The following is a 26,900-nucleotide window of genomic DNA, read 5'->3' as shown; positions in this document are numbered from 1 at the left end:
TATCGTCCGAAAGGCCCACTCCTGAGCGATACAATGAAGAGTAAACTCATAATGATAGTATGAGTAACTTTTCTAGGTGCTTATTCTGTCAATTCATAAGGTTTGTATTAGGTGATTTTGGATATATTTGAAATTTAATGGAAGGAATAAAATCAAACAATTAACTATTGACTTCGCTCTGAGTTCAAAATCAATGGTTCAATCATGCGAGAACATGCATTCGTTGTCTCTCTACAATGTTTTTACCTGATAGAAGGGATGTTCCTGATACTGGGGTATTTATGTCCTCTTCCCCCCTATTACCTTTTTCTCACCCTTCGGTGGTTTTTCCCACCTAACCCATCCTTTCCTATCATATCATTTGATCTTCCTCCTGTCTGATTATCCTTATTGGGATCCCCATTACCTTTATGGTGTCAATCCTTATCCTGTCGTGGATTTCGCCTCTGACCAATCTGCTGCGTCAGCCATGGTCTGCGCTACTATGGCCACTGAGGTATCACATGCCGGACACGCTCCCCAATCTGACTGGATGAAATCGCTGGAAGCCGACATCATTTTACCCACTCTATCTCCGTTGCTCCCTCAGAATGATGACTTGGCATCTCGGCAGCCTCCCAAACATCATAGGCCTGTTAAAACCTCTCCTCCACCCTCAGCTATCAATCTGGATGGCCCCCTGTTAATAGATAGAATTATGAGCTTACAGAAGAGGGCGCTCGTTGGGAGATGGTTCTTTCCGTCCATGGACGATCCTCAAATTCGGGCTTGGATTGCTGCTAGATGGACTCCTTTTCTGGGATACGCAGCTACCATTGTTCGCCTCATGAACAACTGGTGTAGTTTTCATTTCCTCAGGGACTGCGACATGGAACTCATCTTCTCGAAACCTTGGGTGAAGGAGAGAAGCTTTTTGGCTCTGCACAAATGGTTTATAGGATTTAATCCGCTCCGCTGCACGCCCCAGAATAATTATATCTGGCTCAAATTGCTCGGCCTTCCCCTCGAATTGTGGAATATGGAATCGATGAAAAGGATAGGTAATGCTGTTGGGCGATTCATATATGTGGACCCTCGATGTATTGGCACCAAAGATAAACGGGTTGCCTGGGTTCTCATTGAAAAAGAATTCAGGGGAGGTTTTCCTGAGACTATTGACCTCACTTGGGAGCTGTCAAAAATTCAACAACGGCTGGACTTCTGGGGCATGCCTTTCAGGTGCTCCAACTGCCACAATACTGGTCACCTATTTCCAAACTGTCCTCGCCGCTCGAATGCCAAGCTAAAGAAGAAAATCGTTCATTCTCCCCCCCCGTTACATGACAAAGCTCCTCCAGCCTTTGATGGGCCATTATATACTGAGATATTACGGGCTCCTATCTGTTCCCCCTTCGCTCATCGTTCTCATATAGGTCGCTCCCTTGATCGATCAGCCAGCCTCACTCTCTCTCAGTCAACCTCTGTGGAACCTTCTAGGCGTATGTCTGTTAAATGTCCTAGATCATCTACTATATCGAAATCTCCTTCTCTACCCCTATTTGACCCTACGGCTGGGGTAACTAGCTTTTCCTCCATTCCACCGCCTTTACAAATGGATCTGAACCCCGCTTATCCCTTCCCCCCACATCATCTTTTCCCCCTGTTTCTAACCTTGCATCTGCCCCCATATACATATCATCATCACCCTTATCCCCTCCCTCCCATAATCATCTCATCCCTGGTCCGTCGTCTCTCCCATCGCCTAATCGTCCTTGTATACCCCTTGCTTTCAAACCGAATGCTGATCATAAAGGTAAGGCACCTCTTACTCCCATCTCCCCACCTCCATCTCCCCACATCTCTCCCCACAACTCACTTGACCAGGACATCGATCTTCTCCTCCAAAGAGCGTCTCTTGGTCTTCAACCTTTAATTGTTCATCGCCCTTCTCGTTCCCCTTCTCCCCACATCAGCCCTACATCAGCTGGAAACATAACTGTTCGTCGTAAAGAGAAACAAGGCAGCCGACATTTTTGGGGTAGAAAGGGTAGAAGGACCTCGCCTATCAAGGATCTTTCCCTTATCGACATTCCTGTTACTGAAATCACTGATGATGTTTTTTCTGATAATAGGCCTCTTAGAGCTTGTCGGCCTCATGAAGCTCCCAAATGATTGACATCCTGTCCATGAACATCCGGGGCCTCGGTGTTGAACACAAATTTCTGGCCCTTAAACACCTTTTTGTCTCCTCAAAATCTAGGATGGTCCTCATTCAGGAAACCATGCAGGAATGCTCACAAACCATCTCATACTTCCAGAAGATGCTCCCATCATGGCACATGGTCGCTACCAATGTTGATGGCATGTCTGGTGGACTTCCGGTTTTGTGGGACCCCAAATGGATCACTGCTACTGCTTTTCATTTCTTTGCAAGCATTCTTATTTTGGCTCATTTCCGGGGCTTCACCGACCCTTTCCACATTTTAAATCTTTATGTTCCTTACAAAAATCGTTTCCCATTCTGGAATTATAATCTATCTTCAGGACTTCTTGATATTGACTCTTTGATTATTGGTGGTGACTTCAACTGCACTTTTTGTAATGACGAAATTTGGGGCAATGGCAGGAAATCTGATCCTATAGGTAATCACATCTAGGAATCCATTATCCAGTACAATTTCATTGATGCCTTACCTGCTGTTATGGGCCCAACCTGGGACAATGGAAGAACGAATAGCTCCTATCTGGCGAAGAGAATAGACAGATTCATATTTCATGAGCACCTGATTGATAAATTCGGGCCTCCATCTATGAACATCATTCCGTCCTTTATTTCTGATCATCGGCCCATTACTATCCAATGGAAAAATTCTGGACGCAGATTCGGCTATCCCTTCAAGTTCAATAGAACTTGGCTTGCTGATGAATCTTTCAATATTTTTATTAAGGAAACCTGGAAGCAGTTCCCCACGCTGGATAGTGTTCCAACTTGGCTTTTCATTGAGCGCCTGCATACCCTTCGAAGGGAGGTCAAAAAATGGCAAAAGGAGAAGGCGACCGCCAACAAAAAGGAGTTAAAATCCATTTGTAAGGAACTGGAAAAGTTATCCGCTCTCCTCAAAAATTCTCACATGCCATCCTCCACAAGGAACCGCATTTGGAATTTAGAAAAGAGAAAACAAAATATCCTGAAAGAAGAAGAGGCATCATGGAGGCTCAAAAGCCACGCATTATGGCTCAGGGAAGGTGATAAGAACACCAAGTTCTTTCACAGATTTGCAAATAAGAGAAGGGAATCAAATGCCATTTGGGAAATTAAGGATGAGTATGGAATTTCTCATACTACACAGGAGGCAATCTCTAAGGAGGCTGTAAAATATTTCAAAAGGGCATACAATGAGGGCTCCGTTTGTAGCTTTGAGGATATTTTTTGGGGCATTGACCCTTACCCCACAATGTTTGATGAAGGCCTAAACAATGCGTTCATTGTTGAAGTTACAGAAGAGGAATTATTGGCTACGATGGAATCTTTCCAGAAAGATAAGTGCCCCGGGCCCGATGGGTGGACCATTGATTTCTTTATCCATTTCTTTGAATTATTCAAGGAAGATATCTTCAATATGGTCGAGGTCTCTAGATCCCAAGGATTCATCAGTCAGAAGATTTCCTCTACATATATCGCCCTTATTCCTAAGAAAAAGCTCTCATCTACATTCGCTGATTATCGTCCCATATCCTTATGTAACGTGCTATATAAGATTATATCTAAGATTATCGCCACTCGAATCAGGAACACTCTCTCTCTCCACTTGTCTTTAGAACAACACAGGTTCCTCAAAGACAGAAGCATTACTGAAGCGGTGGCCCTCACCCAGGAATGTATACATTCTATGCACAACAGAAAAATTAATGCGGCAGTTCTGAAAATCGACCTGAAAAAAGCTTACGACTGTGTGAGCTGGAGCTTTATCAGATGCCTTCTGACTAGGATCAGCCTAGATGACAGGTGTTCTCGATGGATAATGGCTTGTGTGGTGGATATAAATTTCGCGGTCCTCATAAACGGGGTTCCTACTCCTTATTTCAGAGCTACAAGGGGCTTACGCCAGGGCTGCTCCCTGTCTCCTCTGATCTTCATACTTTTCATGGAATCCCTGAGCTTACACATCAAGATAGCGGTTCAAAAAGCGAGAATTAAGCCTCTCCCTATTAGTAAGCATAATTACATGTCTCACTCTCTTTTTGTCGACAATATTCTTCTATCAGTGATTTTGTGCAGATCAACGTGGCTGTGTATTTTTGATATTCTGGAGAGGTTTCAAAGTGCCACCAAAATGTTGATCAACGATCTAAAATCTTCTTTTTATGTCGCTGATGAAAATGCCGATACCATCACTTATATTTCAGAACTTTTCCTATTATGAAGGGTATCAAATACCTTGGCTTCTATTTGAAACCAGCATGCTACAGAGTGGTTGATTGGACATGGTTATTGGATCGATTCTACAACAAAATTTCCTCTTGGGAGTTTAGATGCTTATCAATTGGGGGTCATGTCATCCTCACCCAATCGGTTCTAGTTCAAATCATGGTTTACTGGGCCCTTCTCTTTTATATCCCCCCCGCCATTATAAACAAACTTAACAGGATGATCGCCATCTTCATATGGGGAGGTCAGAAAGAGAAGAATAAATTCCACCTCTGCAAGTTGTCGACGCTGACCCGGCCAAGAATCATGGGAGGTTGGGGCATACTAGATTTACACTCCTTCAGAAGAGCACTACTATGCAAAACTATGTGGAAGGCGTTAATGGGGGAGTCTAGCTGGAGCAAATCTATCAGGGCGAAGGACATGGATGATCGCGACATAACTTATTGGTTCAGGCAACGCTCCATTGGGTCCGCCAATGGCTCAATCATTTGGAGAGGGTTTTAAAAACTTGAGCAATTCTTCAGAGAAAATTTGATATGGAATTTCCAAACGGGATCCAACATCATTATGGGTTATGATGAGTTTGCAGGTTCAGGGGAATCGATCCACTTCTCCCAACATCTCCTTAGACATCTACACTGCAGGGGGCTTTATTTCTGGGCCAGTGTTATCAAGAAATGGGATGGCGCCATCCCAATATGGAAAACTGCAAATGAATTACAATTGAACGGTGTTCTTATGGCCCAATGGAAAGACATAACCCTTTCATTACAAATGCGTGGTATCTATCGTTCCAGGAACAGGGATGGCATCACTTGGAAAGGACTCAGCGGATCTTCGGCTGTATCTGCTAGACACATATATTCCCAGATTATACTTATAGAAGCCGATACCTCTGGACATATCTTTCCACCTATTTTCTGGAAATCTGGCCGCCCTATTAAAATCAACATTTTTGCATCGCTGGTTTTTCATAACCGCAATCTCACTTGGGAGAATCTCCAGAGGCGTCAGTGGTTTGGACCTGCCATTTGCCCCCTCTGCAGATTGAATGCTGAAAACAATGTCCACATATTCCTACAATATCCCCAATCTCTACTGGTTTGACAACAGGTTTCTGCACATTTTACTTTCACTTTTGCCAACCCGCCTTCTATCATCGAGGCTTTCTATATATGGAGCAACATGTGTAACAGGAAGCGACCGATCCCATTGATGACCATATGGACCATCTGGAAATGGCGAAATCAGTTAATCTTTGATTCCAAAAGGAGCCTAAATAAACTGGTCTTTGAATCTGTCCTTCTACTTTATGAAGCGCTTGATCAACCTCGCCTACCAAAAATCAAACATGGAGTGAATCAGCGGCCCACTGATAAATTCGAATACCCTTATGCCTTTTTTGATGGAGCCGCTCAGCTGGACATTTGCACCTGTGGCTTTTTTATTATTCCAGTGGAAGGTCAAGCTTTTGATATTCATTGGAATGGTGGTCCTGGAACCAATAACAAAGCGGAAATCATGGCTCTGGCTAGTCTCATCATTTTCTCTGATTTCTTGGGTCTCAAAAACCTTCACATTTTTGGAGATTCCAAAGTCACCATTGACCATGTTTTGTCCAAAAACCGCATCAAAAATATACAAAGCGGAAATCATGGCTCTGGCTAGTCTCATCATTTTCTCTGATTTCTTGGGTCTCAAAAACCTTCACATTTTTGGAGATTCCAAAGTCACCATTGACCATGTTTTGTCCAAAAACTGCATCAAAAATATTCACCTAGCTGGCTAGTTGGACAGGGTTGAGGCTATGTGGCTTAACAGGAAGGACTACTCAATCTCCCACATCGACAGAGGGAAAAATCAGAGCGCTGATGCATTGTCAAAACAGGGACTGTCAACGCCACAAGGAATATGGAGGCTGCTGATTTCAGTTGACAATTCCTTCCACCAGATTCAAGACTTTTCTATGCAGGGTTCTTCTTTCACTATTTTATGAATTTTCCTCTGATAGCAATTTTGCTCCCCATCCTTTGTCTCTTTTACTGGCTTATGATCACTCATTCTCTGGCTCATGGGACTGTTTATCAATTTTTTCTATATCAAGATATCCCCAATATACATCCTTTTCCTCATGGCTACCATGTAGCTGATCTGCCTGCAAGGCACATATCCAATCTCCTGGAGGTCTTATGCTTTCTTTCTTTTCTCATATCAAAATAGCCCATAAATCTCATTGCTGTATTTTTCATGATGTTTTTTGGACAATCATAACATAACTATAAAGCTTTTTTTGTCGTGCTGAAAAAAAATTCCATTTTCGACCCTACATAGTGGTATATCACTATCGCTCCAGATCCGGCTTCTCTAGTGACATCAGGTTGCGTATGGCCCACGACCGGACCCGGCTAGATATAACAATTTTGCGAACCATTTAAACTCGATATGGAGCTTTGGCTTGGATTTCACTTTCGTAATGAATTTATGTGTGGTCTCCTTTTGCTAATGACCTTGACCCTTGCTCCTCAAGGGTTTTGACTTTCTTAATAGATGCATGTGTGGTCTTCTTTTACGGGTGACCTTAACCCTTGACCGTGACATAATTTAACGGCAAAATTTAATGTGTGGTCTGCTTTTCTGTTAATGGCCTCCTTTTGCTAATGACCTTGACCCTTGCTCCTCAAGGGTTTTGACTTTCTTAGTAGATGCATGTGTGGTCTTCTTTTACGGTTGACCTTGACCCTGACCGTGACATAATTTAACGGCAAAATTTAATGTGTGGTCTGCTTTTCTGTTAATGGCAAAAGTTTCATTATGTTGATTGGTTGACCAATGGACCAATGGCCATAGGTAATGCGTGATGCAAAGTCTCGCTTACATAGAAATCAGTAGAGTGACTACCCTTATTACCGCCGGTGATCATGGACTTCAGCGTCGTACCACCCACGCAATATTACATTTCCAATGTTAAAGAATGTTCCTTGGGTTTTCTGTAAATCCCAAAATTCGTGCAAGATTTTCATTATGTCGATTGGTTGAGCAATGGCCAGAGTTCATGGATCATGCAAAGTCTCGTCTTCATAGAAAACAGTAGAGTGACTGACCTTATTACCGCCGATGATCATGGACTTCAGCTGTCATACCACCCAATATTATTTTTCTAATGTTAAAGAATGCTCCCTTTTGCCGGCAACGTCCTTTTCACGTGGGATGGGAGTGAGCACCGCCATCTCGTCGGCATCCCTTCTTTCGGCGCGGCATGGAATCGAGTACCACCCTCCATCCATGTGACACGCGGTTGAATATTCTAAAGTTTTCCACGGGAAATGGGATCAAGCACTTTCGGTTTCTCTATCGAATGATCTTTCCACGTGGCATCACGTTGGCCCCACTGCTGGTAGTTCAAGATCTTGGAACGATAATAGGATGTGGTTTGAATTATGTATCGTAGTCTAGTTAGCTGGAGGAATTGCCCAAAAAGTTATGGAAATTCCAGTCATATTTAGAGAAAATTTGGCAAGGATTTTTGTAAATCCAAGTTATAGTTGTTAAACTTCAAATGTTTAGGTGTCTTAGACGTTTTTGATGGTGCTGAATCCATTTCCACTATCAAAAACACAATTCAAACACTGTGTCTACAAGATTTTTTGAAATTTTTTGCTCAGATTCTAGCCACTTTTGGCCATCCGGGCAATTCTCCCGCCTCGTTAGACGACTCCATGTCCAACTCCCTAGTTATTACTTCCATGGTAAAACTGAAGGGGCCGATTTGACCATAAGCTACAAGGACCCGGGTATCCAAGAGAAATATTGCGAGTTTATATCTGCTTGGTCAATTGATTGCCCAATTACTTCTCATGACATTTAGGTTAATTACATTCTAAATAGGGTTATAATACTTATGATAATGAAGATCCTCCAACATATTGACCAAGTAACTCATGAAATTTCGGTTAATTACATTCTAAATAGGGTAATGACACTTACACTAATGAAGGTTCTCCCAGAGTTTATCGACACAACTAGGAAATATATATGTATGGGTACCAATGATATCGGAGAAGGGGTGTTTGGTTATAGGTTAAATTTACACTTAAGGACTTGGTTATAGATACAGGTTAGGATTTACATTTAAGGATTGTGTTTTTTGCAATATGCAGGAGGATAATATACATATCTTTCTACATTGCCTAGGGGTTGTATAGGTATGGAAAAGGATTTTGGATATCATATCTTACAGCCATGATGCACATGTGTTATCGGGAAATTTAGTGTCTATGCAGAGTTGCTAGTCCCACTAAGGCTGGTAGCTACTTTAGAAACAAACAAACTAAAACCACCTTCGTTTTCCTTTATGAGAAGTAGATAAGAGGGGAACAAAGGAGACCAACCTCTCTCTTGCGCTTGGTTCCTTGCTTGATTCCTCTCCCTTCCGATAGATCTTTGCCACTCGCTTCCTCGTCTACCCAGCTTCAAAGAGCACCTGTAGAATCAAAGCAACATTACACTATCCAAGAACATAGATCTACTATCATAAACAATATAAGACCAGATATATATTGACCACACAAATGCATATATCATCAATCATACAAGAATGTGGAGGAAAACTTGAATAGATTTATTAATAATCAAGAATAGCAAAGAGGATTATAACCAATTGTTTTGACCCAGCGTCATCCTCTCAGCAAGAAAGCCCTTCTTCACCTCATGAAAAGCTTAGATCACCCAACACTATGATGTTACACCAAGAAACCAGCAGCACTTCCTTACAAGATACAAAATTCCAGCCTCTGGATCTCTGGGATGAGGGATCCATATATAGATGTTTGCAGGGGGGTGAGTCAGCTTTTGAGATTTGATTAGTGTCCTCTTTCTAATAGTTCTTGATTCCACTTGGAGATTGATGATCTCTTACTCATCCCTGGGCGAATGTAGAGAGGCCAGTGTCACAGGATAAGTTTCTGGAAGATTCCATGATCCTCCACCTTGCAGATTGACCCTGCCATTTGTCCACTCTCGCCCATCGCACCCCATAGAAGGTCTTTTCAGTATGCATCGCACCTCCCGTGTGCATTTAGGTGGGATGCAGTGCACTTTGACCACGGAACAGGTGAGATGGTCCAATTTTGACCAGTTCTGAGTAGTTTTTCATGGAGAACTTCTGGGAGATGATGTAATCAGATAACCTTGTTCTTTTAGGGGTTGGAACAACACTTTTAGGGACTTAAGAGCCCTTGGTTTATGGACATTTATGATTGGGGTTGCAGTGCCCAAAAATGTCTATAACAGTTGCCCCCTAAAGCATGAGGTCGTTAATCTTTTTGATGTCGGGTGAAATGCTTTATCATGAGGATCTGAAGTTTTTTCAAGCTAGAAGGCGACCTGTAATAAGATACAATACAATAAATTATCTTCATAATATTTTCATGATCTAGCTGAGGCGGGCATTCCCATGCTCAGCTTTATAAATTCATTTTCATGTACATAAGACAAACAATCGTCTGTGTGCAGACTGATGATTCTGGTAGAGCCATCATCCCTTAGGTTGGATGATTATCTGTGCAGTAATGATGTACATTTGATGTCTTTATTTTCCTGAATATATATCGCAGCCCCGATGGATGAAACTAGATCCGGACTCTTCAATCTTGTTCGATCTTCACTCAAAGTACAAGTCGATCCATGTGATAGATGTTCTAGAGTCGAACATGGAAAGACATCGCCTCATTACCAGCCAATGATGTAAGCTATTAACAGGCGCGAGAGGAATAACCGATAATGATGATGACCCTCAAGGTACTATAGTACAATTCACGTGGTGTGAATAAGGGACTTGGTATCGAACACCACGCAAAATCTTTCGGTCGAAGGCCATTGATGTAAACCTATCGCCAGAAGTGATAAACTTGCCATTAAGGCATGCAAGCTTCAAAGTACTGAAAGGGTTGTTCCTAGATCGACTTCCTGGATAATGCGCTGATGTCGACAAGAAGAGATCTGTCATAGGAGGGCCTTAGTGAATCCCAAATCAATGACACAGAACGGAGCAAATGATTTTAATGGAGGTGAAAACGATCTGATGATATAAGGTTCAGGGTGGCGGTCATGAAAGAACGAAGCGTAAATGTATTGCAGTGGATGAGACACAGGTGAATTCTCTGAGCAACTTCTCTTGAACATATCGGCGACACTGACATGATAGATTGGTAGCGTTAACCCCAAATGTGGATGGTGTGATGGACCCATGCTGATATGACCAGTGAACGGAACAACCCAACCCGACTTGGATGCGGAGTGAAAGTGTCATGTTCAAGAGCGACTTGCTACCAATAATGTTTTTTCAAGTTTTCTTCCCAATTTTTCCCCAGTCATTGCTGACCAGTACCTCTTTATTTTTGTCAAGCTTGAGGGGGATAACATATGCTTATTCTATAATTTACCCTTCGGGCAAACCCATCGCTATGTTTTAACGAGCCTAACAATAGTGAAACTCGTTCTTGTCTGTATGGACAAGTTTGTCGCTATTCGGTTTTAACGAGTTTAACGACAAAGAAACTCGGTCCTTTTCAATTTTAGAGAGTCTGAAAAGGGATGTAAAGAAAACTCCTATAATCCTTTTTCGTCATATAATCCCTTGAGTCCGAAAAAGTATAAAACAATACAAAAGGGATGAATTTTCGGTACTTTTAATGAACCGAACAAAACAAGCGCTCGATCTTTTTGTGTAATAATCCCTCAAGTCCAAAAAGATTAAAATCTAAAGGAGGGATAACACTTCCAGTCACTTTAACGAGCTGGAGAGGCCAATTACTCGGCAATCTTTTCATATTTTACGAGTCAGTTGAAAAGAGCTTAAAGGAGACTCGTTTTTTTAGGAACGAGTGATAAATTTGGGTAGCAGCTAATTCCAGGTAAGGTTTGGAATTTTCCAATCACGACAGTGTCACAAAGATGGCTAACAAGATCACTCTCCGCAGCTGTTCCTCAAAAAGGGTAAACAATCAAATGGAGGTGGATGATCGGCCAAAATAGAGTGGAGGTGATGATGAGAACACGACCAAGGCTTCAAAGGCTGATGATAATACATTCACGATGGTTATTTACCGAAAATTGGTTCATTTTTTAATGAGCTTAAACTCTGGGGGAACATTTTCTCATTGCTTATGTTTATTTTTTAACGAGCTTGAATTCCGCGTTAAAACTGCTTGATCCAGTCGTATAATAAGGATGTCTCATTTAAAATGGCATTTTTTCAAAGCTTTGCCCCACATCCTTTCTTTATGCAAGTTAGGAAACGATCAATCCTACGAGTTTAAAGGGTTAGAGGACCTACAAATTTAAAAAATAAATGGTCGCTCTTCGCTTGCATGCCAAAAGGTTTGCATGCCCCCGGATATAGCGAAAAATTTCCAAGTTACCAAAGATTGTTCTATCTGCACCACAGACAAAACACTTCCCCGGCGATGTCTACCGAAATAAACAAAGGTGAGTGTTGCAACTGGCTCCACTCACATAACTTTGACGAAGGAATATTATTCCAGTCTAATCTCATAAACTAGTCATATATCCTTCGCGGAAACCTACCCTATACCCAAGGTTTTCCTGTCGAAACAAACTAGGGTGCATGCCCCCTGGGTTTCAGTCATGTCTTCCGAATCACTCGCGCTCATCAGGTGGATGGACTGGGGATTGATGAGACATTCCTTGCGTGAAAATACCATTCAGGTATGGTATTTGACTATTTGCTATGTGTGAATCGGGGAATGAAAGCTGGTCTATGAGCTTGACCACTCTTCCTTCATGTGGAAAACACATTACTCTAAAGAGTGAGGAGACAATGGCTTCCATGCAATAATTATAGTCGCGTCCAAGGAGAAGATTATAATCCAGGGGTCCTTGGACTACCATTACATTCATGTGAACAGTTTTCTTTCTCAATGTTATCGACACATTGGAAAGGATCCCTAACGGTCGACTGGTTCCTTTGTCAAAGCCTGCTAGATTTCTCATTTCAGGCAAAAGCGATGGTGAACCAAGCGCTTTCCAAGCAGTTGAGGAAAAGATACTCACAGAAGCCCCTTCATCTGTGATGGTATCAGCCATGACCATTCTATATATTTGAGCAATGATTCAGAATGGTACATTAGCCGGTAAGTGGGGTCTGCCTAGTAGATTCCAATCGAAGGAAACAACTAGGTTGCTTGGAGGTGGGATCGAATAGACGGCCGGATACGACTCTGATGAACTTCCTTCCTGCAGTAAAGGAACGGGTAGACTGGCCCCATGTTCATCGGATTCTGTGCTTACGAAGAGAATTTGAATGGTGTCATTCTTGTTCTCTCCGTGACTGTATCATCTGAAGATGGATCCTCTGAAGGCAAGACCAGGTCAACTGCCGCCTCGACCTTTTGACTTTCGTCTGGTGTGGATTCAGATGGTTTATCTTCAATGATAGACGCTTCGGCCGACCACAATGGCGTGTCAGCCGGATTTTCAACTAGTGACGGACTCAGCAAGAGCTTCTTATATCCAGGAGGAAGCCGTAACGGTGAAACCGGACGGTCGTCCAAAACTCTTTTAGCCTCGTCTAAGAAGGGACAACGATGGACGGCGTGATCGCCTTCACACAGTTTACAAGGAAATTTACATTTTCCTTTTTGTCCAGGGGCTTCACTTTCACTAGTTGACGGTGTATTTTCAACATGATCATCAGAGGTTGATGACACCAGATTGTGCAAACGAGGAGACCAGTCCCTTAAGATCCGAGGGATGCAAGGACAATCTCGATGATAGTGGTCTCCTTTGCAAATGACACATGGCAATTTAGGCCTGGACAGTGCAGTGTGTGGATTTTCGCTAGACGATGCCTGGTTGTCCCTTTTCGCCTTTGGCTCCTTCTTCTTTTTCTCTTTCTTCTTCTTCTCCTTCTTCTCAGCTACTTGATTTTGGGCTTTACCAGCTTTATCAAGCGAAGAGGGAGGAGGAGAGGGAGAATTGGATGAAGTAGAAGGTTGGGGGGTAACTTTGGTATTGTTTAGTTGCTGACTTGATTGTTCAGGAATCACAGTGTTCTTAACGACAGAGGTCGAGAAGAGCCATACGGGCAAGACGATTGTCAATCCTGGAAGCGACAATGTGGCCATATGGGGTGCACCAACATCTCCCCAAGAGGAGAAAGGACTAGGATTTCCTCCAAGGGGAAATCCTTGGTTGGTGGACTCCATTTTTCTCAACCTAAGACCAACGTAGGAAAGGTGATGTTTATTCCGATTAAAATAAATTTTAGATGCTTTGACACAACTTGTTTTTTCAATTTTTCAGAGTCGAGAAAAAACAAAAGATGACTCTAGTCGCCTTCGATTTTTAATGAGCTTGAAGTGACAAGTGCTCAAATGGACCTTTTCCTTTAAGGAGTCTGAAAAGGAACAAAAGAGACTAGTCTGGAAATCTAGACAGAGGGATTACCAAACCAATCACAAAACTGTAGAATACTTTTTACGGTACGGCAGTCAATCTTCCCGAATGCTGTGTTCAGTGCATTTCGATCGATAGGGCGGCAGACACGGCTTCCTATGGATAAAGGATAAAGCCTATTATGGTCTCCCAATATATAATCGAAAGTACGTGGGAGCATAAGTCCGTACTGGCACTTATCGTCTCAAAGTGGAGGAATCACCCAACCAGCAATGAAAACAACAGTTACCAGGCTTTACGACGCCAGAATACGTCTCTAGCCTAGACTTCTAAATGTTGTGCGTTAGGTTCCAAAGCGTTTTTAGATTCATTAAATTTATTTTACAGTTGATCTTGCTTAAGAAATTTTCCTTTCAGGTTCACCGCGTGATGTAGATATACAATTCCTAAAATGCAATCTAAGATGATAAACAATCGTTTAATATTCTTTTTTTGCAATGAAAATCCTAGCTACTAAGGAAAGAGAGACGATGTTCTTTCAACATAGAGTAGAGAGCACACACTATATGCATTGTCCTAAATCAAACCAACAAACAATGTAAATGCAAATGCACATGCATGTATTTGTTTTCAGCCTTCTTAATGTGTGAATGATAAAAAGAAAGCTAAGCGCAAATCTGAATTATTTTTCAAAGCGACATTACTAACAAGTTTCTTTTCAAGACAAAATGAAGACAATGACGACACTTTGTTCTTTGGAATTGAAAACTTGCTTTTCACACTTGAAAAAACTACTAATTCAAATCAAATACAAGAGTAACAGTGTAATCGACTATCAAGAACAATAGGATTCTCTTCTATGACTGAAAACGATACTTGTGACACTTTCAAATCAAGAAACGACAGTTCAATTATGCTACTTCTTTGTAAAAGAGAACTGAAAATGGCTCACAATACATAAAAACATTTACAATTCTTTTCACAATGGAGGCGAAATAATGGCAAGGAAGGGGGTTTCCAACAGAGGTATACTGATTATAGACAGCAAAACTCCTGAATAGAGCTGAAAAGAGTGAAAAAAACAAAGTCTAAAGGCAAAATTAGCCTTTTCTGATCAGCGCACCTGTTACACAGGGATTCCAGTATGCATCCCACCTATAACACACGGGAAGTGCGATGCATACTGAGATCCTTGAAGAGAGGGTGCGATGGTACAGTGTGAGACTTTTGATCCAGTTCTTGATCACAGTTTGCAGCACAGTTCAGGATTTAGGCCGAGCAAGTGGTAATCAGTAAATAAATCACAGGGGTAGATCTAAAGAGGTTACTAGAGCCACCACAAGGGCAATTAGAGATTTTTTATATCAATTGTTCAGTTCATAAACAAAACCCGGAGATAGACTGAAGCAACATTGATATACTTTGCAATTGCATAGCAAATGCAGTTCGAAGGCTAGCTGGCTTGACTTCAAGCTCTGTCTGTAAGTTTATAAAGCAAACAAATATAGAAAAAAAAACAATCTATTCGATCCCCAGCAGAGTCGCCATTTTGTTATCGGGAAATCTAGTGTCTATGCAGAGCTGCTAGTCCCACTAAGGCTGGTAGCTACCTTAGAAACAAACAAACTAAAACCACTTTTGTTTTCCTTTATGAGAAGTAGATAAGAGGGGAACAAAGGAGACCAACATCTGTCTTGTGCTTGGTTCCTTGCTTGATTCCTCTCCCTTCCGATGGATCTTTGCCACTCGCTTCCTCGTCTATCCAACTTCAAAGAGCACCTATAGAATCAAAGCAACATAACACTATCCAAGAACATAGATCTACTATCATAAACAATATAGGACTAGATATATATTGACCACACAAATGCATATATCATCAATCATACAAGAATGTGGAGGAAAAATTGAATAGCTTTATTAATAATCAAGAATAGCAAAGAGGATTATAACCAATTGTTCTGACCAGTGTCATCCTCTCAGCAAGAAAGCCCTTCTTCACCTCATGAAAAGCTTAGATCACCCAACACTATGATGTTACACCAAGAAACCAGTAGCACTTCCTTACAAGATACAAAATTCCAGCCTCTGGATCTCTAGGATGAGGGATCCATATATAGATGTTTGCAAGGGGGGAGAGTCAGCTTTTGAGATTTGATTAGTATCCTCTCTCTGATAGTTCTTGATTCCACTTGGAGATTGATGATCTCTTACTCATCCCTGGGCGAATGCAGAGAGGCAAGTGTCACAGGAGAAGTTTCTGGAAGATTCCATGATCCTCCACCTTGCAAATTGAACCTGCCATTTGTCCACTCTCGCCCATTGCACCCCATAGAAGGGATTTTCAGTATGCATCGCACCTCTCGTGTGCATTTAGGTGGGATGCAACACACTTTGACCATGGAGCAGGTGAGATGGTCCAATTTTGACCAGTTCTGAGTAGTTTTTCATGGAGAAATTCTGGGAGATGATGTAATCAACTGACCTTGTTCTTTTAGGGGTTGGAACAACACTTTTAGGGACTTAAGAGCCCTTGGTTTATGGACATTTATGATTGGGGGTTGCAGTGCCCAAAAATGTCTATAACAACATGACACTATAGAAGCATGCTTAATATATGGTGGAGCAGGAGGTCACGAAGGAAAAGGGTTGTTCCAATTGTTATCCTATGGAAATTGTGGGGAGCCAGGAACTCTTTTATTTTTGAAGGAAAAGTCTTAAATCACAGTAATGTCATCAATAACATCATTTCTTGGGTGGGACCGCTTTTACATACTAATCCAACTCATGAATGTATTACATCAAAAATCAGGCCCAAATCTATCTTTCCTTGTAGGTTTCTTCGGTGCAGTACAGGAAGGGAGATGTGGATGTGGAGCTTGGATCCACATGGACTACAATCAACACTACCGTTTCCAATGGTCTGAATTCCTTATCACAAATACGAGAGCATAAATGATAGCATTATGGGGCTTAATGTGGTTCGCTAGCTTCTTTAACATCCCCAAAATGTAGGTATACAGGGACTCACTAGCCATCATCAATCATGTACAGGGCTTGGCCTCCATATCACATTCACACATATAGGGTTGGTTACGGAATATTGATTATTCTCATGGGCTCCTTTCAGTGGGTTCTTCAGCGCATTCACTGAGAATTCAACACAACCGCAGACAAGATGTCCAAGTTGGGCATCGAGAACCCCCCTGGAATAATCTTCATCACACTTGGATTAGTAGTTCACACATGAACATTGGTTCCATGGCCATGCCTGCATAACTACTTTTGATTTAAGATTGTTACTTACATTTTTGCTATTCTTTTTACTCTGCATACTAGACATGGTATAGGTAAATATGTTTCTTTAATGCTTTATTGGAAGAGCACCCAATGAGCCTGCACTTCCCATACTTATATTAATTGAGACACAAGATCTCAACGTGGTTGTTATATACTTTCTCACTATCTTTACCATATGATAAAATGCAATAATAAATTACAAACCATAAATACTCATTTTTGTATATTATAATAAAAACCAACATTTTTTTCTTACTGAAAAAAATTAAGTTTATATTTATAATTTGGACATTTCAATAGCAAGGAATGGTGTATCATGCAAGGTTATTACACCTATTCTTAATATGAGCGTGAAGGCTCATACCTTCCTTCGAGTGTTAGCAATTTGGGTATGATTTTTTATCATTTTCAAAATGACAATGAGAATTACATATTATGGGTTTTAGCTTCTGAGTGTACTATCATATTTTATACGTGGATAATTATAATAGCCACTAGGCTGATACTTTAATGCAAACTTGTCAGAAACACAAGCTTATTGGTGAACATTTTTAATTATATAATCGAATGTTCCGTGGAGAATCAAGCTTGTGAAGCTCTCTTATAAAAATGATTATGTCTTTAGTTCTTGTGATGTGTATGAACAAAGTAAGTGTTTATAATTACAACAAGGGTGGCTGCTAAGCAGCATGTCCCTGCATTGAGCTAGAAATATATTTTTGAGAAACAGTACATGAGAAACAGTACAGTCAATGCAATTTAATGACACCAGCTAATTAGATTTTCCATTGGAACTGGTTCCAATGTTCTTTACATTAAAACAGTCGATGATCATAAAAACATAGATGGGTAAGTCAATGTTATTTACATTGAAATAGTCTTTTTCTCATTGCCGGTATCATTCTACAAGCTCAGTCATCGCTAGAAGCTCTTGTCAGTGATACAAGCTCTACTTAGTGCAGCTATAACTCTGGTCAGTGCAGGAAGAAGCTCTAGTTCATGCCCAGCAGTCGATCCAAGAGTCGATGCACTCAATAATAGCTGCTAGTTGATCCACGTTTCGATGCCAGTCATAGTTGGGCTTGGCTACTTGGATACTATACTTCTTCTCTTTCTTTTCGGGCTTAGCTAGCTTCTCTGGCGGCTTCTCAGACAGAAGCGAGAGAGATCCCAACTTGAAGTTGTTATCGTTTTAGAGAGATGTTCAAGGTCGAATCCACCACCTATCTGGAGGGAAAAGCTGGGAACGGCCTTGAGGGATCGGTGCAATGTACGGCGAGATCTCAACCATGAGTATCTTTTTCATGCCGCAACCTATTTTGAACAAGTCAAAAGGGCTTGCACGTGGGAGTAGTAAAGCTAGAGCTTATGTTCCTCATAATCTTATCAATCAAAACGAACAACGTGCACATGGCCATGAGATTAATGGCCAAAATGGAAACGGTTTGAAGTTTGGAAGCGTGAGATCATGACAAACATAAGTCGCAAACAATAAAGTTTCGAAACTGCCAACATATCAGCTCTGGTAATGAAACAGCGGACCCACACGGCAATACTAGACTTGCTATATATTCGTGTACACCCACATAACATTGCTATAACAATAACGAAAAAATAAAACAAAATTATATACAACACTAAATAAATCCCTTTTTTCAAATGGAGAAGTGACGTTCAAGATTAACATGCATGATATACGTGTCTTGCATACATGCTATTTCTGGTATGCCGCTCCAGTGTTCCTCTCCTAAACGCGACGAGTTGATTGGCACGATGGCTTGCATGGGCTTGGATGTTGAACAGGTGCACCCTCTGGAAATGTTATGTCGACTTTCAAAGCTAGTGGCTTGTTTAGTTGCAGAATGAGCTAAGAATGAGTCTGTTACAGTGCTTGCTACAGACCTGCGAAGATAAAGCCGAGATAATGCTAGATTCAGTGAGATAAATCGATTGACCATAGAGCCGGTTGGAAGCTCAAAGTGTTTTTTTGGAGTTTCGGCTTCGGGAACTTGGAGTACAGTTCCAAACTTGATGGCTCTCACTGTTGGTGTTCATCGTAAGAAAGAGAGGAGATATTCTTCAACACTGCAATGACGCCGAAGCATTTGATTATAATGGCATTCAGAATCGTGAATTCTCTGCTGCTTCTGGCATTTTTAGGACCTGCATTGGCGTTTGCCAGTGTGCCATACCGTACATGTCGGGGCTGCTTCGAGGCCATCTATAGAGAGGGATTTAGAAGTGAACATTCGGGCAAGTTTCTGTGCATTTTTAATCCTGTTGTAAAATTGCAGAAAAAAAAAAAGTACATTAATATTTCTTTACATATCAAGCTCTGATGCTCTCAGAAATCCTGAAGTTATCGCAGCATAATTTGCATTTGCGGTGAAATTTAAAGCCTCAATTTTTGTGAAGTATTGGACGAGTTGGCCAGATAATTTTGCTTGAAGGTAAGAATTGTAATCAACTTCTGTTTGTGCGTTACAGATGAAAGACTTTTCTTTTCCAAAATTTGGAACAAGAAATTTATTGAGTGAAATTTGTTAAGTAGGCAAGCCTTTACAATCTGTGACAAGCTTTTTTAAGCTGAAAAACATGAAATAGATATATCTATGCTTTTATTAACCCTTTCCCAAATAAATGCTTCAATTTTTGAAGCTCATCGTTCCATTAAAATATGTGTTTCTCTTTAATTAAGATGTGTCCTTTGATACAAATATATTTTTCCCAGCAGAAATTCAAATATTTGATATTCAAAGAGTTTGAAAATGTGTAAGAACCTGATACAAACGGATTGCCGTCTGGAGCACATATAGTCATACAGTCATCACAGCGTACATATTTCTATCTGCTTTTGCATTAATTCATGGTTAAATTGATACTGTGATTTCAAAAAGGATATTTTCAAATTTATTTAGTGCAAACTTGCCGTTTTTCTTTGGCCATCACTTCTTTAATGCTATTAAAATCACGCAGTGATAGATAGTTTTTGCATGCAATGTCTATAGTTTTCGTAGGTTACCCATGAATTATTCTGTACCTGTGGCTACCTAGAAGAAGCCAAGATAGTCTTCTGAGTATGCCTTTAAATGGTTCTCAGATCTATCTGAGTTTTATCAACACCCAGTTAAAGGTGTTTTCAACATGAGGCTTGTTTGACTTATGCAGATTTCTAACATGAACAGTCCTTAAGTTGGCTTGCTCATTCGAAGTATACAGTGATACTTAACGGTAGATATATTTAAGAGTGTTCCTCTGAGTGTGTGTTGTTTCATTCTCAGCCAGTCGATGTGCATGCAAGAGACACGTGGCTAAACATTGGGAAGGCTGCTGTCCATCGCCTGTTACAGAGAGGGAGGCTGCCGTGACTGGCAGAGAAAAATAATAACAGCATGTAGCATTCTGCTCAGAGAATTAAGGAAACTGCAATGCATGAAAAGATGGAGCTTTCTGCTACAACAAATAGTGTTGTAACAAGATGTGCAGAGTAAGAGCAATTTATCATAGCTGCATGTTTCTTTAAGCTGATTTGCAGTCCTCAGGCCAATAGTTTTTGAAAATTCAATTCTATGTAGCATTTTTTAGGTTTATACCAAATTAATCAATTACTTGAGCCTGTTGGATGGGAATAAATATTCAGAATCCATTAATTCTTGATATTGATCTCTGTGACAGGGCTCTTTGCACAACAGTAGAAGAATTGCGGCAGCAATTTGTTGTTTCAAAATGCTTTCATCTTCAAGTCTCTATATCAATCAGTTAAGCGATAGGTGGTTTACCTGTTTAACTTTCGATATGTATGCTTTCATAATGCAGGTCAGTAGACGCGCTGGTGGCCTCAATTGCTCCAACAGCCCACAGCATTACAGCCAAACGGTGGAGCACTTCATCAGAGTATTAGCAAGGGACTGGACTCCATTATTATGCAGAAGACTCAGGGACTCCGAAGACTCAAGGACTTTGGCTTATGGAAAACTCTCTTATGAAATCTGGTGAAAGGGACAACTGTTCCAGTTTATGGAATGGCACCTAGATTGAAGCGGTGGTACGTGGCAGGCGACAGGCGCACTAGACAAAAGCCTTTGCAGATGGCCATGCCAAGTCTCTGACCTTGTTGACCTTGCCATGAAGCTTATGAGCTTAGGGTTAATTCAATTCAGTTGCTATAGGCTTAATTTAATTCAGTATAACACTTAATGTTTGAAACTAATGCTCTGCTACGCAAAAATTCCAAATGCCGACGGAAAAAATAATATAACCTATGTTTTAGCCCCTCCCGCCTCGGGAAGAGGCTAAATAAGACTACGAATTAATTTTTCTTTAAAAGTTTGGTTATTCATAAGAGTCGCTTGTCATTTGTAATGGTAAGCAGGTGAAATTAATGTTAAATACCATCTTTTCGATTCCTATAGTCCCTGGCCATTGCCAGATAGCAGGGACTAATAAGAAGCATTCTTCCATGATTATATATATGTCGACTAGTCATGCACAACACATAGCATCATAATAGACAGTATACCAGAATTATAATCGCTGGAGAACATCAATTAAAAATAAATGCAAAGGTTTATTTGAAATGTTCTGTCTTTAATTGAAGAAGGGTGTGTTGTTTTCCATCAAACCACATGTTGTAGTAGGCCTGTCCTCCTTATATTTGGCCACATTCTAACGAAGCCGTGATACTGGTAAAGAAAAATTGAGGTTTTTAAGGGAATAATTCAGCTATGAAGGTCAATTGAGGTTTTTAAGGGAATAATTCAGCTATGAAGGTCACTTTTCTTTATAAGCAAACAATGGTAGCCATGGGAAAGGCTTACATGAATTAGCCATGGGAAAGGCTTACATGAATTATTAAGATGAGGGAAAAATTATATTAGAAACATTATGTCAATAGATATGTTTATTCTAATTTATTTTAGAATAGAGTGTTTAAAAAAAATATGTAAGTATCATAATTAAACATATTATCTCATATTTTTTAAATGTATATATTGATTAAAAATATATATTATTTTGGTCGCGCTATGCACACGAATTTTTATTTTAGATTTTTTTGTAATGTGCTCTCTCTGCAATCCACACCCACTGTTTTTTTTCCTGATTCCTGATAATATCCCAGTAACGAAAACAGGCGGAATGCAATGCTTGAAACATGAAGGGTTGCTGACTGGTAATACCATGCAAAATAGATTATTGAGTTTTGGTATATGGATATTCATATTTTGCATAGTTTTCTCTGCTACATTCACGTCTGTGTCTTCTGAGACAGGGTGTTTAGATAAACAAATGAAATCTCTCTTGACCTTTAAAAGTGGTTTGCATGATCCTGCCGGATGTTTGGCTTCATGGAATGTTTCATTAAGTTGTTGTGAATGGGAACATGTCTCTTGCGACAGACAGACCGGCCATGTTGTTACGTTGGATTTGCATAATTGCAGTTTGAGTGGAGGCATCATCCCTGCTGCACTGTTTGACCTGACGGCTTTGGAGAGTTTCGATATTAGTTTCAATAATTTTACTGGGCAACCTATTCCTGCAGAGATGGGTCTTTTGAGAAACTTGAAATACCTCAACCTGTCCAGAGCAGAATTTGCAGGTGCCATTCCATGGCAGCTCGGAAATCTGTCTAGCTTGACGGTACTCGACCTGTCCTCCTCGGAGCCTTCTGTGTTGACAAGTCCTGACCTCCTGTGGCTTGCAAATCTCACGGCCTTGACCATTCTTTCTCTCAAGGGAGTCGACCTCTCGGCAACATCGTTCTCATGGGGAGAATCAGTAAGTCATCTTTCCCACCTCAGAAAGCTTTCAATGACAAATTGCGGATTGACGGGTTCCATTCCCTCTTCCCTGCATAACCTTGCCTCCCTACAAGTCCTCCATCTTGATCACAATACGTTTGACACTGAATTTCCTAGTTGGTTAGGCAATATGACTAATTTGGTTTCTCTGCAGCTGGCCAGTGCAAATCTCAGTGGATCTCTCCCATTTGAGCCTCTCTCTCGACTTGCTCACCTGCGAAGAATTTATTTGGCAAATAACAAAATATCTGCCAACGTTTCTCAGGTTTTTCAGGGCCAATGGAAGAGCCTGACCATTTTTCATATGCCAAACAATAGTTTGGACGGCTCGATACCATATTCTATAGGAAATCTATCATGTCTGGCTGTGCTAGAACTGCGGCACAACAAATTGAAGGGAAGGATTCCAGAGTCACTAGGGCACCTCTCCTCGCTTGCTGTACTAGACCTGGGCTACAACCTTTTGACGGGGCCCATTCCTTCATCCCTAGGATCGTTGTCTAAACTGACCAATATCACTCTTACTTACAACGCTTTGAGCGGAGCAATTTCAGAGTCACACTTCAGCGGCCTCAGCAGTCTGAAATATGTTGACCTCTCCAATAACAAATTAGCCTTCAATATCACCTCCATGTGGACTCCGCCATTTTCTTTAGATGTGTTGAGATTATCTGTTTGTAAGATAGAGCGGACGTTTCCTGTTTTTCTGAAGACTCAAAGTTCTATTACTTGGCTGGATCTCACCAATAATACAATCAAGGGAGAAATTCCTTCATGGCTGTGGAATCTTCCAAAGCTTGAGAGGTTGGTACTATCGTACAATCAGCTGGAGGGGCCAATACCACCTCAACTGTATAACCCGTCGACTTCTCTGAAGCAAGTGGAGTTACGAGCGAATCAGTTCCATGGCAACCTTCTCCATCCACCAAGATCTGCAACAGGCTTCCCTGTGGAACTTGATCTGTCAACTAATAATATTACAGGTCCAATCCCCTCAGAAATGTGCACAATGTTGAAGTCGTCTAGTTTTTTGCTCTTAGCAAGGAATCAACTGGACGGGGATATTCCTTCTTGCATTTGTGAGCAAACAGAGTATCTAGAAGCTCTGGATCTTTCAGACAATAAGCTTTCTGGACGACTGCCTTCATATCTAGGTAACTGTTCTTCTCTCACTGTATTGAATTTAGCAAAAAATGGTTTTGAAGGGCAGATACCGGTTGAGCTGGGAAAACTGAACGATCTCCGAGTATTGCACATCAATAACAACATGTTGAGTGGAAAGATTCCCATGTCTCTGCAAAATTGCAAAAACTTGGAAATTTTGGATCTAAGTAGAAATAATCTATCAGGGAAACTGCCTGAATGGATTGGGTATCTTTCGAAGCTTCGCATACTTGTCCTCAGGTCAAATAATTTTGAAGGTGAGATCCCAATCCAGATTCGCTACCTTCAGAAACTCCAAATTCTTGATCTGGCAATGAACCATCTGTCAGGCACAATACCGCGACAGCTTTCAAACTTATCGATAATGGCGGATCAAGATTTCACAAGGTCAATCTCCAAGTCCACGGACCTTATATATGGTAAGTACTATACGGATGAAGTTAGTTTGATGGACAAGGGTCAGGAAATGGCCTATATTTTCAAAGACCTCTGGACTGATACTTCTATGGACCTCTCAGGAAACAACCTTACGGGTGACATACCCCAAGATGTTGGATCTCTGAAGGGTCTGCGGACGTTGAATGTATCACATAATCATTTAACCGGACAGATTCCCCAAGAATTTGGTAACATGGTCGATGTAGAAACTTTAGATATGTCATGCAATCAGTTAGAAGGCAAAATACCTATAACACTTCTAGATCTGAACTCATTGGGCTGGTTAAACCTCTCGAATAACAATTTATCAGGGAGGATTCCAAATGGGCCACATTTCGACACATTTGGGGCAACTTCATTCTCAGGTAATCCAGAGCTGTGTGGGCTTCCACTTGCAAGGAATTGCAGCGAACACATTCCAGAGGACGGCAACGGGGACGGCAACGATAGTGACAAGTCTGTGCATTGGTGGGAATCGTGGGTAGTTGGGATGGGATTTGGGTGGGTAACGGGATTCGGGATTGTGATCGGAGTATTAGCTTTACGCGGGTGGTTTGGGAGCAAATACTCTTAGTTAGCTGATAGCTTTATGCCGTGTTTAGAATAAAAGTGTAATGGGGCTATATTTGCAAGGTAAAGAGCATACTTTCCAAATTTAGTCTATGTACAATATTCCATTTCCAACCAATCTGTGTAAATAATATGGGCGTGACTAAGTAAATGCGTCGCATAGAATCAGCGTCGATGATAACCTCTTTCTCTCGTTCTGTTGGGGAGATTTTATAATTTTTTCAACACACTTTATAAGAGAGATTTAGGGATTGATACCTCATTCTCTCCTTCCGTTTGGGAGATTTTATAATTTTTTGAAGATACTTTATAAAGGAGATTTAGATATTGATAAACTTGTCAACTGCGCCGGTGCTTCATCTCTCCCATCCATCCTTTCTGTGGTTTGGGTTGTTTTCTCGTGTCGGGCGTACAACAACCTCAATATTGCCTAAAATCATTTACTAGTGAGTTCCACAAGTTATTGTAGTTGGGAATGACCAGATCGTATGCACTACACTCTCGTGCAATGTAATTTTTATGTCTTCGCTAAGGTAGGAATGTAACCATTAATTTCTCGGTTGATTATAACTCATTTTAATATTTACTAATGTAATTTTTAATGTTTAACTATTAAAAATAATTATATTTTAGTAATATGGAAAAAAAAAATTTGATATGATTTTTATATATTTGTGCAATGATTTTCTATTTTTAAATTTTATATGAAATTTACTCGAAAATAAAATCGTTAAAAACAACTCATAATCAAGTAAATAATATATTTACTATTAGTTATGACTCACTATAATTTAAGCAGTCTTTGTTTGAAAAATAGATAGGCATAAGATGTTGATAAATATACTTACTTAGAGTTACTTTCCACCATTATTCATGTTTTTTCTCAGCATTTATATCGAAATAAAACTTTAAATGTATAAACTTATTAATAATTACTATGCACCAAAACTTATGTAAATCTTTGTCTTTTAAACAAATTAAACTTTTTACTTCAAATCTCAATTTATTAATTCCAACTAAATAAAACTATAAAATTCAATTTTCCTATTAACAAAAACTATCTCACAACACATTTTTCGTTTTCAAATTAATTGTATGACATATATATACCCGGACAAAAGGCAACACTTCTCTTTTTAAGGCAATTTCACACTTCGGACAATTTCACACCACGTCATTGGAGCGTGCCACTGAAATCTAGTCGAGAATGATTGTTGATATGATTCAACTTAAAATCCGATATCGATAGTTTTTTCCTTTTATTATTTTATTTGAATAAAAAGTTTGGATAGCTAATGCCTCGAAGACAACTATAACTAATGATATAAATGTTATTATTAGTTTATTTGAATAACATGTTTGGATAGCTAATGCATCGAAAACAATGGTAACTAACTCTATAAATTAAATTTTATTATGAAGCAAACAATTATAACCAATTATATAAATGTTATTATTAGTTTATTTGAATAACATGTTTGAATAGCTAATGCATCGAAAACAATGTAACTAACTGTATAAAATTTATTATTAGTTTTTATTTTTGATAATTTTTTACATTAATCTATTTATATAAATTAAATGAAATGAAATGATATTTTAAGGTTCACGAGACTAAAAATAATATATGAGATTTTTATTTTTTATTTTTTATTTTTTTGTAATTCAATCATTTCCGATTTAAATAAGCTGGCTTAACTTTTCAACAATCTCCTCACTCAAAAGATAATATCAAGAAACTAATGCTAACATATTCTCATAACTTTCTCTGATGTCCTTGAATGCATCACATTCCAAAATGAAAT

At 40.1% G+C, this 26,900-nt stretch overlaps 1 protein-coding gene across 1 annotated transcript; it reads left to right on the top strand.

The window, feature by feature from the left end:
- The first annotated feature begins 484 nt into the window (after positions 1 to 484).
- LOC149166310 (uncharacterized) lies at positions 485 to 25,099 on the top strand. The gene is made up of 2 exons (XM_089430132.1): positions 485 to 1,218; positions 22,522 to 25,099. The coding sequence occupies exons 1-2, from the start codon at positions 485 to 487 to the stop codon at positions 25,097 to 25,099; spliced, it is 3,312 nt and encodes a 1,103-aa protein (XP_089286258.1).
- Positions 25,100 to 26,900: the final 1,801 nt, after the last annotated feature.

The sequence above is a fragment of the Pinus tabuliformis genome, chromosome 5_1 (assembly GCF_031772625.1).
Source record: "Pinus tabuliformis cultivar Carrire ecotype Pingquan chromosome 5_1, CPIR1, whole genome shotgun sequence".
Taxonomy (NCBI): domain Eukaryota; kingdom Viridiplantae; phylum Streptophyta; class Pinopsida; order Pinales; family Pinaceae; genus Pinus; species Pinus tabuliformis.
Note: the sequence above shows the minus strand (reverse complement) of the source record. Positions and strands in the feature narration are given on the sequence as shown.

Excerpts from the sequence above, each read along its gene's own strand:
- LOC149166310 (XM_089430132.1), top strand. The coding sequence starts at position 485 with ATGGCCACTGAGGTATCACATGCCGGACACGCTCCCCAATCTGACTGG. Across the intron at positions 1,219-22,521 it reads TTCTGGGGCATGCCTTTCAG|ACAGACCGGCCATGTTGTTA; the intron begins GTGCTCCAACTG and ends CTCTTGCGACAG.